This window comes from Sturnira hondurensis, unplaced genomic scaffold, assembly GCF_014824575.4.
Source record: "Sturnira hondurensis isolate 20B ecotype Veracruz unplaced genomic scaffold, ASM1482457v3 Scaffold0001509, whole genome shotgun sequence".
NCBI lineage: Eukaryota > Metazoa > Chordata > Mammalia > Chiroptera > Phyllostomidae > Sturnira > Sturnira hondurensis.
In genome coordinates, this window is record NW_028074140.1 from 6,596,270 (window position 1) to 6,616,220 (window position 19,951).

The window sequence follows — 19,951 nt, forward strand, 5'->3', positions numbered from 1 at the left end:
TTGGGCTTTCTGTGTAACACCAATGTCCGTTTATATGAATTATCCTCCTAATATAAACACAGTTAACTAGCAGAAACAGCCCTGTGACAACTTTCCCTTTTTTGGTCAATGGGCAAGACATTGCAGTTTATGTCCTTAATAGCAATAACCTAGAATCTATATATATAGAGAGAAAGTAACTATCAAAGCTAAAGATTTCTTGATGTAGCTGCAGTTATTCTTGTTACTGTTTCAGTGTTGAGTAGAAGCAATTGTGGTTTCTCCAATAGTGTGAATAATAGTTTTGTCATTGAATGGAGAGCACAATGTGTGTCTAGACTGTCTCCCATAGGGCTCACAAACACTTCCAATTGTCCCCAATGTGGTAGCCACATGTTTGTTTTCCACTGGCTGAGTCTTAAGCTAGAAATTAGAGACAGTGGAAGGGAGAAAATGAACCCAGTGTCTCTTTAGAATGTGTCACAAATGGCAATGTGTTTCCCCTACCCCAAAGTAGTGTGTTTAAAAGAAAATATTGCACAATATCACTGTTCTAATCAGTTATTTATACTCTGATAAGACATTTTTCAGTCTGTTGGAGCAAATTTAAAAAATTGGTGAAGCTCATTCAGCTCTAAATTGTGCAAATGAGTGAATCTGTAGACATTCATTGAGCGCTCACATGTACCAGTCACCACTATGGTTACTACACTCCAAAGCATAAATGGGTTTAAGAAGTATTTGAAATAAATAAATGTATATTAAATTTCACTGATGGGAAATAAGTAAAAGGGGAAAATGACTGTCTGTAAACTCTAGCTCACACATAAAACACATCCAATGTTTTAAAGTCCAACCAAAGTAGTTACTCAATTAAATATCAGCCATCTTAATGAAGCAGTATAGTAAATGAATTGAAAGGAGTTGGAATTACTTGGACATTCACAAAAATCAGAGATTTTAAAACTAGAAAAGATTTGGACTAATTCCTGATTCCTACAGATAACTAAGAAGCAGGGAAAGTAACTCAGATACCCAAAGATACACAGCTTTTTTTGTGCAAGCACCAGGATTGGAAACAAGGCTATTTTATCTGAGATCCAGCATCAACTTTCTTCCCCCCCATTAGGAGCTGCTGTGGTCAGCCACTGACAGCGTGACCTCCATAGCAGGTCTGCCCTCAGGAACATGTGGTCAAGCCCCAGCAGTTACAGGCTGCTCTCTTCTGGGGAATACACTGTGGCTGGGTGCGTGCAGAATCTTTTTCAGATGAGAGATAATTATACTCTACCCCTTCCTGCCTCTCCTATAATTTGGTCTATCCATTCAAATTATATACACCTGCTTCTTTTCACTCTATCTTCTCTTTGTGGGTTTGAAGAAATTGAATAGTTTAATTTTAACCACGGCCATCAAGTCTGTAAAATGACAGCCAGAGATGTCTCTGACCTTCACAGAAAGGAATGACATGGCTGACCTGCAATCAGTGGGATTTGCACTTGAATTTTTATCTTTATCTTATAAGCAATAGATTTGCCAGTCCCCTGGCAAGCTTCCACTGATACCTCTTTGCGACCAAAGACACTACGTGGTCACGGGTAGAGCAAACTTAATTTGACACAAAAAAGAGCCAAACCCATCAGCTTGGACTCAAAAATTGTGTGATCTGATTAGGTGAGAGGGGCAGCCATTGTGACTCGAGGTTCTTTAGTTGGCAATCACCAGAAACTGACTCTGACCATGTTCCGCCACAAAGGAACACATTGGGAAAATGGAAGGCAAAGCTTAGGAACCAGGTATTTGGAAGGTACTGTGGTAACTCAGCTCAGGGGGAATCTGTGTAGCAAGTGCCCCTAGACACTTTCTTCAGTAGTGTGAAGAGTGGAGCCCAATAGTTTTGTCTCTTGATTCAAATCCTAGGGCAACAGTTTGACAAGCCAGTCTTGGATCTCATGACCACTACCTGAAGTGGGGGAAGTCCCACAAATGCTGTCAGCCCCAGAGTTCAGCGGGGTAGGGGAAGTTTCCCAAAGGAAAACACAGTGTTCTGACAAGAAAAAGTGGAAAATGGGTGGTGAGTGGTCAGATCAGCAGATGGCTGCGACCCCACCAAATGTGGTCATTAAATGTGAAGAGTCAGAGACTGATGGAGACAGCTGACTATTGAAGTACACTTAGACAGAGGCTCAATGAGAACACTAAAAAAAGGTTAGTAAAATCCGGTTTTGAGTTGTCGTTTTAAATCAGGATTTTTAGAAGCAATTTTTCTTTTAAGTGTTTCCAGCACAGCAGAAACCCTGCGTGGTATGTGAATAACTGGACCATTAAGCATCTCTTTCCAGTCAGCATTACCTACCTCCCACCGTACCCTCCTACCAGCTCTCCTCTGGCCACTCCCACCCCCTTCTCTTTACCGAAAGCTGAACTTCAAGGCGGTTTCTTTAGCAACCTCTTTGTTTAATTTGGAATCAATCAAACATCATAGAACTTTTCAACATTTAACAAATGGTGACTTAGGTTTTTAAAATCCAAAGCCAAACCTAATTATTAGATGTAGAAAGAGAAAAACAAAGTCAGATAAAATGCATATGTGAAGCTAGCCGGCTGTCTTCCCAGTGTTCCCGGAGGCAGACTTGCTCCATCCCCAGCTCAATGAAACTTCCTGAAAGATGGTTCTTCACTTCCACACAAAGTACAAATCAGGCCAGCATTCGGAAAAAGAGACAGGTTTATCCATCGCTCTCAGTGTTAGCTGGAATTTGTTCCCTGCAAAATTTCACTTTTGGTTATTAAAATATTCACTGTAGGAAACAAATTTGTAACCCATTTCTCGTATTACCTGCACACACACAAAAAACAAAATTTGATATCCTGGGGTTTATTTGCTGAGAGCACTTCCCATAAAAATGAGGGAGTATGCATTGGGAAATTTGTCTGGTTAACTCCTTATGGATAAGTTAGTCACAATCTTTCGCCTCTGCCTCCAACTCTCATCCCCAGCACCCTCCCCACCTCCTGACTTCCCGCCTCTCTGGGGCCGGTGACCTAATAGCATTTTTCTTCATGCATATTTTGGCGTCGCCCCATGGCCTGGCTGCCTTCGCTTGTCTGAGTCTTTTGAAATTCCTGCATGTTCGCCCCAGATTAAGCCTAGTGTGTCTCAGGATGTGTGTTCCGTTTTTGTTCTTTCCCCTTAACGCTCCCTGTGCAACGTGTCTGGGGGGAGGAGGGCAGGACTGGGAGCGGAGGGAGGGGCAGAGGCGAGGAGCTGTCCCCCTTGCACGTTTCCAATCGTATTACGTGAACAAATAGCGGAGGGGTGGCCGGGCCGAACAGCTTGTGTAACTTTGCAAACGTGCCAGAAAGTTTAAAATCTCTCCTCCTTGCTTTCACTCCAGACACCGCCGGCTCGCAGGGCCGCCGCACCGCTCCCCATCGCCTTCCAGAGCACTGGGAACGAGGAGAGAGGCGGGTGCCACGTCCCAGCAGCTGCTTTGACTGGAGGAGGGTCTGCAGCCCACCCTTGGCACTGCTTGGTGGGGCTAAGATACTCGCGCTCCACCGCCTGACGGGTTGAAGATTTCTCTCTCTCTCACGTGACTTGAACCCCATTTTTCTTTTCTCTGAGCTACATCCTCCTGGAGTGGGGGCAATTCGGGAAAGGGAACGATGCACTTCGCCTGGACCACGCTCCTGCTGGGGCCCCTGCAGCTTTGCTCACTCGTGCGTTGTGCCCCGCCAGCCACGGGCCAGCAGCAGCTCCCTCGAGAGTCTCCTGCGGCTCCTGGTGCCTGGAGCCAGAGGATCCAATGGGAGAACAACGGGCAGGTGTTCAGTTTGCTGAGCCTGGGCTCGCAGTACCAGCCGCAGCGCCGACGGGACCCAGGCGCCACCGCCCAGGGCGCTGCCAACGCGGCTGCCTCGCAGCCGCGCACGCCGATCCTGCTGCTCCGCAACAACCGCACAGCGGCGACTCGGGCGCGGACCGCTGCCTCTTCGGGAGCCTCCGCTGGCCTCCCAGGGCCCGCAGCCCGCCACTGGTTCCAAGCCGGCTACTCGTCGTCTGGGGCCCGCGACGCTGGCGCCTTGCGCACGAGGAATCGGACTGCGCCGGCAGAGCGCCCTGCGCTCAGTAACTTGAGCCCCCCTAGTCGCGTGGACGGCATGGTGGGTGACGACCCATACAACCCTTACAAGTACTCCGACGACAACCCCTATTACAACTACTACGACACCTACGAAAGGCCCCGGCCTGGGAGCAGGTACCGGCCTGGGTACGGCACCGGCTACTTCCAGTACGGTAAGCACAAGTCACGGAAACCACCAAGCACCCCTTCCCCAAAGTGGCTGGTGGCTGCCGGGGCAAGGCAGGCCCTAGTTTCCGAAGGTCTGATCCCTCCCTCTGCGCCTGCACAAGCAACCCTGGAATCTGGTGCAAACCACGCGCCTGGCCCCTCCTGCTTCCTTTCCACATTGCTTTGCAGCCTGGGGCATTCCCTTTCTCCCGCTACCCGCAGCCACACACAGACAAGCAGTCTGGTTGGGCAAAGGATGAGGATACGGAGGTACCAGTTGCCAGGGTAGGGGGCGCAGCATTGTCTCACTGCTGTGTCCATCGTCTGTTCTCCTTTAGGTCTCCCGGACCTGGTGCCAGATCCCTACTACATCCAGGCTTCCACATACGTGCAAAAGATGTCCATGTACAACCTGAGATGCGCTGCGGAGGAAAACTGCTTGGCCAGGTACTAACTGGGACACCAGTGGCCTGGCTACCTGGTTGTCATTCTAGGGGCTGATCAGGTGCCCGGTTCTGACCACTCTTGTTCCTACGGACAAAAGTTAGGAAATGGTATGAGAGCTGGGAAGTAGCACCTAATCTCTTGGGCACGCAGCCCAAGAGACCTGGATGGAGGGTTAAAATTTTGAAGATTTCCGTGGGTTTTCTTTCAAACTGAAGCACAACATTCAAGATCCTTCAGCTTTGGAGCCAACTGTTTCCAATAACTTTCTATTAAACTGTACAAAAGGTGGAAAAATTTGTAATTGAAGAGCTTGTCAATATTCCCTTAAAAGATTGGGGGGCTAATTTGCCAGTGTGGAACCCCTCATTGGCAAAGGTTGCCTTCTTTTGTTTGAAGCCATAATTAGTTATGGGGGTATTACTTCAGCCAGAATAAGACCATGAGCAAAAGCTTTCTTGCTTTCTTTCTTTGGTTTTTTTTTTCATCAGTCCTAAAATAAAATCAGCAATTCTGGGAGTGGATTTCCCTGAGTATGCTGCTGAAAAGCCAGCAGAGGGAGCAAAAGAGCGTTTTGACAGGTCTCAACAATTTTTTACAGTGTAAAGTAAGGTCATCAATAGTATTTGAATGTATTTTCATACAAAATATATTACATGGAACATAGTAATATTTATTTGTATATTTTTCTCACTCTGGCTAAAGGAAGAGAAGAAATTGAAGCTCATCATTTTCATTCTTGGGTCTTGCATCTCTCACACCATTGTACTCCCAATATTATTATAGTAATGCTGTTGCTTTGAAGGTGGTGAAGTTAGAAAATTATCTACATAATCTGGGTGTATTGTTTTAGAATTATTTCCCCATTTTACATCTTAGTTAATTATTCAAGAAATGTATTGTTAAATTCAAAATTCTTAACAAGAAGTGTGATTTTTAAAAAATCTTGGATAATTACCACCTCAGTTTCACTCATTCATGTGTTTAAACTTGAAGTGATTATAAAGTTTATGTATCATATGTAAATTTTTTATAGTGTTTGAGTTGTTTTTTAAGATTTTAATTATTTTTAGAGAGGGGAAGGGAGGGAGAAAGAGAGGGAAAGAAACATCAACTTGTGGTTGCCTCTCGCATGCCCCCTACTAGGGACCTGGCCCACAACCCAGGTGTGTGCCCTGACTGGGAATTGAACCTGTGACCCTTTGGCTCCCAGGCTGGCACTCAGTCCACTGAGCCACACCAACCAGGGCTCACATGTAAATTTTAATGCTAATTTAATTATCTTTTTACATTTAAACTGAGGATTTCCATAGTTGTCCTTCATTTACCCATTCATTCAACACATATTCACAGAGCTCTACTTGCCAGGCATTGTTCTAGGATCTGGAGATTCAGCAACAGATAAAATAAGCAAAATGCCCTGGTCACTTGGAATTGATAGTCTAGTATGGGGAATAAGGGAGTCAGCCTTGTATATCAGAAAAGGTTTCGCTTGTCCCTTTGTCTTTAGTTAATAGTCTGTGAAAATGTTTCTTTTTTCAAAATGACAGCTCAGCATATAGGGGGGATGTCAGAGATTATGATCACAGGGTGCTGCTAAGATTTCCCCAACGAGTGAAAAATCAAGGGACATCAGATTTCCTTCCGAGCCGACCAAGATATTCCTGGGAATGGCACAGCTGTCACCAGTAAGTGAATGGGCCTCCGGGGTACTTTCGAGTGGCTTTATCATTTTCCCAACCATTCTTACACAAAGGGAGAAAACTGCTGTTATTTACATTTAGAGTTTTTCTCTGTGTGTTTTGACATAATCTGTGGAGTGTGTCTTTAACACAGTATGTCAATTACTAGATCCTGTTATCTTTCAAATCAGAAACTCTAAATCCAGCTTATTAAAACTGTTGGTAGTATACCGCAGATGGCTTTGCTGGAACTTACCTCAATATATTGCAAGTGAGATTCATTTTTAAAAAGCCTTCTGCAGCCAAGATATCTACCTGTGGTTGGTCTGCACCTGATAGCATATAATGAAGATCATAAATTGTTATCAAAAGGGTTCAAATACCTTTCTCAAAGTATTCCAGGGGTGTCCAACCCATGGACCACAGGCCTCATGCAGCCCAGGATGGCTATGAATGTGGCCCCGTATAAAATTGTAAACTTACTTAAAACCTTATTTTTGCTCATTAGTTTTCATTAGTGTTTGTGTAATTAATTTGTGGCCAAAGACAACTCTTCTTAAAGTGTGGCCCCGAGACACCAAAAGGTTGGACACCCCTGAACCTACTCCATGAGCGGAGAGGGACCTTTCCCCAACTTATAAAAGATCCGAATCAGTACAACTGCTTGTTCTGTCCTAACTTGAAAAGATTTTCACATTCGGTTATTCCTCTAATTCACTTTGATAAATTGCTCAGGTGTTTATAGCCAGGAAACCCTGATGTGTGCCCTTGAACCTCCTGCAGTTCGAGCCATTTCCTCTTCTTTCCTTAGTGTGTGAAGATGAAACTCAGCATCTTCTCTTTAATGAAATGATCGCAATAGATACGAGCTCTTAACCTGCTAATAAAACAGAATTGTTGTATTTCCAAATAAAAGTTTATACTAGTTTAATAGTAATGGTGGAAAAAACATGCCGTTTTTTCTCTTTCGCATTTTAGTGATGATTTTAAGTCTATGAAAACTCAATGTTGAAAAATCTCACAGAAGCCTTCCACTAGTCATGTGCTCTTCTTTTTTGGAATGAAACATGAGTAGTGTCGGCCAAGAGAAATATACTAGAGAACATATGGCAGGTTTCACATAAACACAGATAATTTATTGTCTATTTGTATTTAATATTTGAAGGTAAACCAGGGTATAGCATAAAAACAAGATACTCCAAATAAGTCTTCCCCCCCACCTCCGCCCAAAGTTGCGAAGTTAAAAGCTTAGCAGTTTGATAGAGTTCTGACCCTGGGTTAGGGTGGGAAGGAGTCTAGCATGAATCTGGCTTTAAGGTAAACTTTATCTCCATCTTGCTGTGCAAACAAATGTGTGAGGCAGCCAGAGTCATCATCTCAGATTCTCACCGCTCTTCCTCTGTGTGTCGCTGACCACTGTGTCTGTGTTGTGTGGCACGTCAGACATTACCACAGCATGGACGAGTTCAGCCACTACGACCTGCTTGATGCGAACACCCAGCGGAGAGTGGCCGAAGGCCACAAAGCAAGTTTCTGTCTTGAGGACACGTCCTGTGACTACGGCTACCACAGGCGATTTGCGTGCACTGCGCACACACAGGTAGGTCGGCGTTATCGGATCAGGAATCTGCAGGCTCCAGAGAGAAAACAAAGTGGCCTTCTATTTCCTCTCCTCCTGCCTGTCATTTACAAACTGTTTCATTTGGGGGTGTTATCTAGTCAAGATGGAAAATGACGGGGAAAGGAAAAGTGATGGCTTGATGATCCAAGTTATTTTGAAAGTATTTCATCATCACAGAAGGTCCCTGTGTGCTCATTGTGTTCCACAGTCAAAAGCAGCCCTTTACTCTCTGAAAAAATCTGACTGGTTTCCAACAGCTGCACTTACTCTGTATTCTTTAGCAGGCATGGTAAGTAACTATAGAAAAGATACCTGTTTTCTCACCTGCAAAACCATTTCTCCCTCCATCTATTAAGCTAAAAAATAGGATACCTGGTGCTGGTGGTTAGCAAAAGGGGAGAAAATGGGTTTCTAAAAAAGCACTTTTGAGAACTGTCTCTTTTAATCATGCAAATAAGAGCAGAAGGATACAGTTTCCTTCTTCGTGCACATATATTTAAACCTACAGTATAATTGATGTCAGATGTTCCTGGGATGGATTTTTAAAAATCATGCTGAACTAAGCAGTTTGTATGTCTTATAATGGGAAAATCTGTGTCAGTTAAAAACCATGCCAGTATTTCCATAAGAAACTCTAATTTGTAAAAGGACATTATAATTTTACTCCAGCCAAAATCCTGGCAAGGAGTAGCGAATGTATATAACTCAGGGCGCACAGGGATCGGCAGCTGGCACCTGGGGAAGCAGATTCCAGGGCTGGAGCAGGAAGCTTTGGGGTGACCTAAATGTTACTGTTGCTTCTTTCTCTGAGCTTAGGACATCAGAATAATTGGAAGGAGAGGGGAAGGCTCAGTAAGTGCCCCAAAGCAGCACTTATTCTTTAGGCAAAAGAAGAGGTAACCTACCCACGTATGACACATATGTGCATAGAGAAATTCCCTTTTTCACTCAGCGATCTCCAAGCCCCACAGCAACTGTCTGTGCGGGGACCTGGAGTTTATGCCCTTCATTCAGAACAAGGCATTCTGGACAGCTCACTGCTGAAGCTCTTGAATACAGGTCCACAAGTATCTACAGCACTTCCAGTCCCTGATTCTTGGAGTAACCCCACTTCATAGTATAGGTAGCTTTCCTGTTTATCATCCTCCACTTATGTCCTATTTAACTATTATTCACCAGGTCTTATATTACAAGTGATTGATGTTTTTGTGTCTTTCATTTTGACTGCTGCTTCATTCAAAGAAAACAGTAATTTGAACAAAGCGCCAATGCTGACTTAGATTGTTTTATGATGATGATTAACTGTATCTAAATATCAAAGTAGATACAACTTAGATAACAAATTTACATATTAAACATATATAAAACCAGAAACTGTCACATTAACCTCATTAATTTAATGTAATAAATGGTTGTGTTTTGCTAAAACCAAATAGCTAATTTAGACAGCCTCAGGTAAGGTTCTACATTTAATTCTGTTTTTAAAGTATGACTCTGAATATATGAAATACCTGTTTGTTTAATGGCCTATAAAATGCCCATATGTGTTTGCTAGTGCAGGTAATCAAAGCTCATAAGTAACTTCCGCCGCTGAATTGCCCTGGGGCACCAGGTTCGCACTCTTTAAAACCCTTTTGCTCACTTGAAAGTAAGAACCGTGCCGTGGTGTTATTTAAATCTGTATTAAAGAGGCGCCTACTCCAGTAAATCCTTATAATGCCATGAATTTAGTAGTAGCAATAGCAATAATCACAGGACCTAACAGTGATTATTTATTATGTGTCAGAATCAGAATTATGTGCTGGAATCAGAAACCAAAAATTATTCATTACGTATTTACTCCTCCTGCTACTGTGTTGGTACAAACCAAGGTGGGGATATGGTTCCCTAAGCTGGGGGACGGGTAGTTTGGGTGTGACCTGTCTGTGCCATGTCGTGTGCCGTACGAGAGCGCAATTCTCCCCCTTTCTTTTTGAATCAGGTTATAGCCAAACCACCATTGTTTACGATATGCTGAGATGATTTTGCCATCTTATGCACCAAAGCAGAGTTGGGTGCTGAAATTAAATGGCAGTATTGAGTTAAAATGATTCTAGCACATGCTTTTTCATTTACTTGAGATTACCATTAGAATGGAAACACAACCGTAGAACTTCTCTCGAAGAACTAATGGAATTGAGAATATACCTACAGACTTCAATTTGAACAAACCTCTCCAGACTCAAGCTTTCCTGAGGGCAATGACCGTATCTCATTGGTATTCTTCTCTCAGCCTGTAGGAGTCACTCATTTACTTAGTGAAGGGAACAGCAAATGCAGTGAGGGGGGCATTCAAACACTGAGCCATGCATTCATCCCTTTAATTCAACGAAATGGTTCAGGGACAACATGAGAGAGAGTACGGTGTGGTGGCTGAGATCAGAGACTCTGGATCTGATTGCCTAAAAGCAAAAGCGACTCAGCCACGGAGGAGCTGTATAATCTTCCGTGAGTCGTTTGACCTCCCTGCGCCTCAGACCCCTGATTTGTAAAACGAGGGTAATAATAGCCCCTACCTCACGTAGTTCTGGGAACTGAATTCAGGTATGTGGCATGTTTAACGTTATTCCTGGCACATAACGCATGGTTACTGTTAGCTACACAGTTAGATATGCAGTATGATGACACTTCAGAGAAGAAAAGGATAAATCCCTATAAAAGCTATACCCACAAAAAAGTATCACGGGCAGAGTACAGGAAGGTTATTCCCAAAGGGGAAGTCGGGGAAGGCTGAGAAGACTGAGAAAATGACACTTGGGCTCAGTTGATCATTACGTGGCCTTTATTCTTGAACTGGTGATAGTTTAGAATTTTGGTGGAGGCCTCCTTTGTCCCTTGAGATTGATTTGTGACACTTTTAAAAAGCTAGATGTACTACTCCTTATATTAGTCCTGTATTTTTTTTAGCTGGAGGTGCTGTAAGGCTGAGTAACATATACTTCCTAAGGGAGATGCAATATAAGTATAGTTTTTGGTCAGACTCTTGTAAGTACTAACTTAAAACTTAATTTGCAAGTAATAAGCATATTCTTTAGAATGCTCTAACCATATGCCATCTTTTGAAATTTTGTATTTGATTTGTTCTAGGGGTTGAGTCCTGGCTGCTATGATACGTATAATGCAGACATAGACTGCCAGTGGATTGACATTACAGATGTGGCCCCTGGGAACTACATTCTAAAGGTAGAAACCCTTGAAAATATGTACCTGTCATTTATTTTGATTACAATTAAATAGAACTCTTCCTCCGGGTTCAAATGTTAAATAATCATGGCCCTGAAAGCAAGTATATATATCCTCTGAAATGATTTCTAAATGATCCTAGATGTATGAAAAAAATTCTTATTTTAAAGAACTTGAGGAAAAAAATGTACAGCCTCTCTCCAACACTTACTTCTCCAAAGTTTAAGCACTTGCCTAAGTTAACCCTCCCCGCACAGTGGGCTGAAGCGTGCTAGCCCTGTGAAAACAGGAAGACACTAACCAGTAAACACTGCCGATGAGATCTGAAATGCGGGTGATGTTTGTGTTGCCTAGGTCAGCGTGAACCCCAGCTACCTGGTGCCTGAATCGGACTATTCCAACAACGTCGTGCGCTGCGACATTCGCTACACAGGACATCATGCATATGCCTCAGGCTGCACGATTTCACCGTGAGTCTTATTTGCCTAGCTAAGTGATCTTTCACTGAGTGTTCTAGTTCATCAACAAGTATTGCACAGGATGTGTCTGTTTCTATGACTGCTCTAGCCTCTTTACAGTAGGCTGCTACTCTTGCAGTCTACTGTAAACTAGACCAAAGGAAGAGGATGGTAGTCTGAGCTACTACACACTTAGAGCTTTTCTTTTTTTTTTTTTTTTTTTGGTAATGCTAAAGAAAGGAAATGTATTCAGGTTTTCAGCACCCTAAAGCTTAGGTTTGAAGACAAGACATACACACAGCACACATTGTTTACCCAAAAAGCCCGTGTGGAGGCCGACTATGTAAAATATGCAATCTGCAGTGTGGGTGACCCTGTGGGAGCCCAAACAGTGGGTTTCCTGCTCCTGCCAAACGGGCCGTGAAGGAGCGCTGAAGAAATTCCTAGAGTTCTTCAAAGTCCATTCTGAAAAATCACTGCCTTAAAGTATGCAACTTAACAGATCACACTGCCTGTTTTGTAGAAATCAGGAGTTCATATATTCTAGTTCCAGAACAAGTACTAGGGAAATATTCCTCCAAAGGAGAGAATGTGTGGAGGTGCCTTCATAATTTTCCTAGTCCTGAAACCTTTCATTGAGTGAAATCTTAGATAGAATCCCAGCACATTAATATTCACAGGGGTGGTATGTTGATGAAAATACTTAAAACAAAGCTGAGTAGGTTTCCTGCTTGCCTGTGTGTTCCACCCTGACCCCTCAGCACTGCCTGCTCTAGTGTTGCTGGGTTAGACATTCTAACTACATCTGCCCCCTGGGAGTCACACCGTCCGAACAGTGAGAACATCGGTACAGCGATGCTGACCACAGTCAGGTTTGTTTTGATGTTGGAGAGGCAGCAGTGCCTCTGAGTCATGCATAACAGGTACACTAGCAAGTCATACTTCATAGCAATTTCTCCCTGATATACAAACTAGGTATTGGTTTGGCCGCACATGAACCTGTAGTTTGTAGGTTGCCCCAAGACCACCTATACCACCTACTTGTTCAGGTTCTGCCTTTCTTTCCCCTGGGCTGCTGGCTGGGGAGACAGGGGGCTTAAAGCAGCCCGTGGTCCATTCACAGAGCCATGTACTGTGGCTTGGGCTGTATTCACCTCGCAGGGGTGCTTTTTCCTTATTCCCATAAATGCCTGTGCTCTACAAGCATCATCACAGCATTAAAGATAAATGAAGCTTTTAATTGCAAAGGAAGAGCATAGGGGAAAAAAGGTAATTCTTCTTCTGAACATGCCCACAATACAGAAAACCTGGATGGGTTTATGACCCATATTGTATAGCGTTGATCATAGTATAACCGTAAATTCCCAGAACATCAGTGTAATTCGGGCTACAATAAATAAAAAATAAATGGATTCATTTCTCTTCATTTTTATAGTTCCTTAATTTCTTCACTTATGATTTATTCACTGGTACGCTCACATTTGTACTATGTATTTATTAAGGTCCTACACTACATATTAGAGAGGAATGCAAAGATAAATGATTCCTGACCCCGGATTGCTCCCTTGTAGCCTCATAACAGTAATTCCCATTAAGTGCCTGTGAATCTCTGTGTGTAATGTCTGTCTCCTGCTGTACCCCGTCATGGCTGGGACCTAGACTGTCATCTCCTACATAGCCATTGCCAGGTGTAGGCCTGCCACCGTGTAATGTAGCCTCTTCTTCAATACTTGATTATAGATAAATCACCTTATCTTTAGGAGTTTAGGATTGAGAGGGGGAGAGGCGTGAGATAAAATGCAGTGGGCCCNCACATTTGTACTATGTATTTATTAAGGTCCTACACTACATATTAGAGAGGAATGCAAAGATAAATGATTCCTGACCCCGGATTGCTCCCTTGTAGCCTCATAACAGTAATTCCCATTAAGTGCCTGTGAATCTCTGTGTGTAATGTCTGTCTCCTGCTGTACCCCGTCATGGCTGGGACCTAGACTGTCATCTCCTACATAACCATTGCCAGGTGTAGGCCTGCCACCGTGTAATGTAGCCTCTTCTTCAATACTTGATTATAGATAAATCACCTTGTCTTTAGGAATTTAGGATTGAGAGGGGGAGAGGCGTGAGATAAAATGCAGTGGGCCCTGGGCCTCTGTTATAATCAGTTAGGTGACTCCCAGGTGCAACTGCTGACCCTGTTCTAGGACTAAGCCTAGAACAGTGGCTCTTGTCACACAGAGTCTGTCTCACTTTTCATCAGTAGCATCCATTGAATTGGATCTTGCCAGATATTTTGAATAAAAATTCTTATATTGCTCCAGCCTAGAGTTGCCTTTTTCTTTTTAACCAGTTGCCACTGAGTACAATTAAACTGCAAAGAGAGGTTGAGGTAGAATTTTAATAATAAATATTGATCAGATGAAAATATGAAAAAGTTTAATGACTCATAGTTAGTGGCTCGTCATAGACTAAGATCACTTATCTATGAGCAGGAAGTCATGGGAGAAGTGCAGAAACCTGGACTTGAGAAGCGACTCTCATGTTCAGGGTGACTGCCTTTTATATTTGCATTTTCACTTCCGGTCTCCCTGACTAGGGGTCAGAGTTCTCTGGCTGAGGATCAGGAATAGCTTTAGGACAGCCCTTGAACTGGGCCTTGAAGGCTGAGGAGGATTGCACTGGGGAGAGTTAAGCAAGAGCTGGGAGGAATCAACATCACCTCCGCCTCCGCGGCAGGAAGAAATTGCAGGACGTGTTTAGAAAAGCCAGTGTTCTAGTTTGGGTGAAACATGTTCCGTGGAGCTAAGAGTTAGGCAAAAGGAATAAAGAAGTAAGCTGGGACCAGATCAAAGAGAGCACTGAGGAGCAAGCTGAAAAGCTGGAACTTCATTTTAGAGGTGATGCAGAGTCTTTGCCGTTTCTTGGACGGGGAGTGGACCTTGCCTAAAGTTGTGTATAGTCAGTCCGGTGACTCTGTAAGCAACGGCACCTGTGATTCCCTCCATAACATTATTGCTGTTTTTTAAATTGTAAAGACATACCACCTCTCAGTTAACTGATATGTTTCATGTTAATGAAATATCTCAGAGAGCACTCCCTTGGTGCGAACAAACCATCCAGTGAGAAAGTGTGTGCCTTTATTTCTCTTCCCTCATTCTCCTTCCTGTAAGTAAGACATAAGGACCAGGTGCTTCTGTGGCCCAGTTCAGTTCTATGATGCTACAAATAAGTTCTTTTCTCACATACATTAATGTTTGGGAATTTATGGCTTATGATTTGGACTAAGTACATTCTTACTTCCTTTATACAAGGATATAAATACACTAATATTTGATTTCTTGGTTTTGGTCCTGTCCATAAAGTCTTGCCCATTAATGCCTCACTGTATGTCTAAAACCATGCTGGGAAAGTACTAATGAAGTGGCCATGACCCTGCTCCTTGGTGCACATGCCGTACTCACTCCATGGAGCGAACTTGTCCAGGCAGGGCTGTGCGTCTGATAAGTCCTACTGTACTCCTGATTATTTCAGTGGATGTTTCTCTTTTTTTTAAAGATTTTATTTATTTATTTATCTTTAGAGGGGAAGGAGAGAGGGAGAGAAACATCAATGTATGGTTGCCTTTCATGCATCCCCTGCTGGGAGTTGGCCTGCAGGGAACCGGCCTGCAACCTAGGCATGTGCCCTGACTGGGAATCGAACCGCAATCCTCTGGTTCACAGGCCCGAGCTCAATCCACTGAGCTACACCAGCCAGGGCCTGGATGTTTCTTTTAACGAAAAACATCAAGTCTGTAGGCATCAGGGATACACTTTCTGCTACTGACATAGTTACTTTCCTTAAATCAGTATTAAGATCATCCTGACTGGTGTGGCTTAGTAGGTTGGGCATTGCCCCACAAACCCAAAGGTTGCCAGTTCAATTCCTGGTCAGGGCACATGCCTGGGTTGTAGGTGCCAGGTCCCTGGCTGGGGGTGTGCAAGGGGCAACCGATCAATGTTTCTCTCTGTATTTCTCCCTTCATTCCCTTCTCCTTAAAAATAAATAAAATTTTGACATCAGTATTAAAGTCAAGTATTAATGGTAAATTTCAGAAGGCGACCATTGCTTAGGTGGAGAGAAAAAATGACATCTCAATTTTTTAAAAGGTTGACTTCAAACTTGTCTACTGTGTTCATTTATAACATATCAGGTTAATAATTTCTCTTATTTTGTTTTTTAATATAGGTATTAAAAAGCAAGCCAAGACTCCCAATGGATAAATCAGTGCCTGGTGTTCAGAAGTGGGAAAAAATAGATAAACTTCAGTAGGATTTATGTATTATGAAAAAAGAGAACAGAAAACAACAAAGGAACTTTTGTTTGCTTTATAATAGTACATAACTGGATTTTGAACATTTAAATTGGCATTATTTGGAAACATTTTAATATTTTTCACATTATCTTGTGAATTCACATAATGTTTCAATTACGTAGTTGCACACTTGGCTTTTTCAAAGAAATCCAAATTTCGTATGCTCTTCTTGAAATTATAATACTGAAAAGAAAATCAGATTTCAGTGAATGAGCCACAATTACTTGGAACTGGGAATTTTCTAAAGTACCGAAACTTCAGTGAACCACAGTGATAACTGGCTTATACATGACCTGGCATAGAACAATGAGACAGGGGGCTCCTGCTGTTCAAATAGATACGGACACATTTGGTGCTGAGGAAGGAACAAACGCATGACCATTGGTATCAAGAAGTATTACTCTATAGCGGAGAAATGGCAATATATGTATTCAGATAGTTACATCCCTATATGAAATTTATGTTTACAGTTTTAAATTAGTAGGTAAACTCCTTTCTTTCTGTCAAGTGTACAATTCCATTCTGACTTGAGTCAGCCTTTGTTTTGGAACAGATTAAGTATTTGAGCTGCCCAACTCCTCTCTGCCATTTACTGACGCTCCCTCTACGCTCTGATTTTCCCTACGGGCAGAGAACTTTTAAGTGGCATCCTTGAAATGACCATTCTGGGGGGACAGGTATCCGTAGGACAACTGTTTCAATGGGAAGTCATTCTGCTAACAAATGTAATACAGCCGAAGATGCACAATTAAGTATATTGAAGGATTAGCCAAAAAACTTGCCTTACTGACATACAATAAAAATCATACAAACAAGTCCCTCCAACCACAACTGTCTTGTCAAATACTTTTAAAACATCAATGAAAAACATCTTAGATTTTTCAAATTTCCCCCATTTTTTAACGTTTAGGTTTAAGAAGAAGAATGCTAGAAAACGTTAAGTTATCCAGAATAGAAGACATGATGTGTGTGGATTCAGGAAGTTTATCTTAGGGCCGCCAGCATTCAGTCATGCATGTGTGTGTGTCTGAAGTATGATCCAAATTAGGGAAGCGCACAGCCTTACATACTTGAGGAGCTGGTGAATAAGGAAAAAAATTCTGCAAAACCAAGGACTGTGCTGCATAATGAGACAGCTGTGATTTTATTTTAAACTGTGAAACCATGTGCCACAACAGAATTTGGAGAATTTCTCTTTTTCCTAAATTCAAAAAGTACAGAAAGAAAACAAATTACACATTTAAGTTAGTGGTGCGTAAGCAGTTTCCCTACATTAACCAGTATTAAAATCTTAAGCAAGGTACTTCAAATGCAAGGACAGATGACATAGAACTTTAAAAATGAGTTGGCATCCTTGTAGTATATATAGGTCCTGGAGCTGTAAAGTCAGCAAGGTTCTGCACTCACTTGTTGCCTAGCAGCCGGAGAGAGGCTAGAAATGGACAGTCACTGAGGGGTGGGTAACAGAGGACCACAGGACCCACATCCACCATGGCACACACTTCCCAACAGAGAATACAGACGGCTTAATAGAGACCCGGAACTTTCACTGAGCTGTTATCTGAGCTGTGGGATAGCTTCTTTGGTGTACCTCTTTGCCTTAAATTGCTTTTTAGTTTTAAGATTGTAGAATGATCCTTTCTTTTAAACTGTAATCTTTTCAAATATTTTAATATGCTTAAAAAAACAACAGAAAACTACTGTCAGTATTAATGCTGAGCCGCAGTGGCATCTACAGATTTAAGATCTATAGTTTCATCCAGATTCTTACCCCTTGTATTACAAGCTAGCCAATACCATGGCCTTTGGATACATATGAGATGACACATGTACTGTCATTCCCTGAGCCCTCCATCTGTCCATCCATCATTTGAGGGCCTAATATATGCCAGGCACTCATGCTAGGCATTGGGATATAAAAAAGATGATTCCTAACTTCAAGTATTAAAAATGTCATTATTACCCTTTAGGTTCACTTTATTTCATTTAAACAACTATAAGTACATGTCTAAAAATTTTATTTTAAGCACTATTGTTTTTCATGACCATATTTTATTTTAAAAATAAGTTAATAATTAATGGTTATATGCATGTATGTTACTAATAATTAAAAATATTTCCAATTCCTGAAATGTCTGCCTTTTAAATATAACATGTCCTATTTGGTTGATTTTGAAAAAAAGCTTCAATTGGGAAGCTAAACATTCTCACTTATTCCTTATGTAAACATTCTTCCCCTTCAATCACCCCTAAACACTCCCAAATTACTCACAGGTACTGATTTAACGCTTAGTATTTTTGAACCTCAAGGGATTGCTTCTCTAAATAACCACAAAAACTCACAGAAAATGACTAGGTGGTAAAAGTTATCCATTAATAAAATAAACAATCCAGGCTTACCAAACTCTAAAAAAAAAATTAAATAGCAGAAAAGATAGAAAGAATGTTGAGTACTAGCTTTGAAACTAATAAAGACTGTGAAAAAGATGGGCTAAATAGGAAAATAATTTAGTAAGTCTTCTAAGTGCCGTATTAGTGGCCTCACAATTAGTCAGACCAGAGTCTGAATTTAAATCTCTCTTGACCTTGGAGACCAGGACTCAGCCTCCCCACAGCACCACAGTGGATGAATCTACATCTTGACCATACCAGGAAATCTTTATATGTTTGTGTAATTTTATTCATAATTTCAATTGCTAGGCAATATCTATAATATGCACACAAATTTTTATCTTTGAAACCTCATAGAACAATCACACTCATAAACATTCCCAATATTGAGATTCTAGAGGAATTGCAGTTTTTTAAAATTACCATGGCACTGAGAATTTATCTTTAGCAAATTGTGTGAAAATATAGGATTTCTGGTAAGAAGATATTTTAAAAGTAACTTGTTCTGATACTAACAGCATAGTAACTGATAAGTAAAAATTACCCCTTTTCTCTATATTTTTTATATTTAGAATCCATATTCACAGTTAATATATTCAAACAATAGCCATATTTCATTTTTAGCTAACAAAAGTCCTGGGCCCCTTCTAAAACCTCCAGCACTTCATTCATCCTTGAAGCCAAAATGGTGCTGAATTATTTTGACTTGAATGTAAAAGCGCTGTCTTAGTTCACGGGATTTAAACATTTACTTAATATCTAACTGCTTGCTACTAACTACATTGCATGTCCTTTGGTATTGCAATACTTTTAATGAAGTTTTCGTGTCTTCCAATTTTTTTCAGGAATCTTACTTGTAAAACATCTGTAACCTTTTAAAGAGCTCTTATTTTAAAATGCCCAGACACTGGCTTGATATTCTTCTTTACCCTCTCACATTCCCTTCTGTATGCTTATACTGTGAGTGCAAAACTCTAAAAATGCCTTGAATAAATGATTTCAAGTATCCTAAGTGGTCATTTGTTGTTACATATCAGTCAATGACATGAATCTCACTTTAGGTTAACGCCTGAAAGCCGTGCATGTGGTGGGTGGTTTTGCTTAGTTGCCTTTTGTATCAACGAATTATTTAATAAGCTCATATGGCTTGAAACTTGTCTATGATGGCTTAAAAAAAATCTAGCTGATGTTTTAAAAAAGAAACTACCTAAATGGATCCCAAGTTTTGTTGCCATTATCAGCCACTTTGAGGACACAGAGCAGGGAGGCATGGTGAGAGCAGCCACACTCTGTTTTAATTAGGATTTATAAGAAATTTGCATGAGCTATATATACTCAGGGGGCACATCCAACTCAGGCTACAAACTATTTATACAAAGAGAAGTATTGCTGTCATCACAATCCTTATTTAAACGTGTACCAGATTAGTCTGAAGCTGGTAACCTGAGAGTAAAAACCAGTCCCAAACTGTGGACATGTGTTTTTTTTTTGTTTTGTTTTTTTTG

General features: G+C 41.7%; 1 protein-coding gene across 2 annotated transcripts; it reads left to right on the top strand.

The window, feature by feature from the left end:
• The first annotated feature begins 3,250 nt into the window (after window positions 1-3,250).
• Window positions 3,251-19,329, top strand: LOX (lysyl oxidase). Of its 2 annotated transcripts, XM_037028907.1 has the most exons (7): window positions 3,253-4,279; window positions 4,613-4,721; window positions 6,269-6,406; window positions 7,844-8,000; window positions 11,148-11,243; window positions 11,598-11,713; window positions 15,929-19,329. In XM_037028907.1, exons 1-7 carry the CDS (start codon window positions 3,649-3,651, stop codon window positions 15,933-15,935), a joined length of 1,254 nt encoding a protein of 417 aa, XP_036884802.1. In that variant the 5' UTR covers window positions 3,253-3,648; the 3' UTR covers window positions 15,936-19,329. The 2 variants fall into 2 exon arrangements, with proteins under 2 accessions (XP_036884811.1, XP_036884802.1); XM_037028916.1 differs by lacking the exon at window positions 15,929-19,329 and having other exon boundaries at window positions 3,251-4,279; window positions 11,598-11,717.
• The last annotated feature ends 622 nt before the right edge of the window (window positions 19,330-19,951 follow it).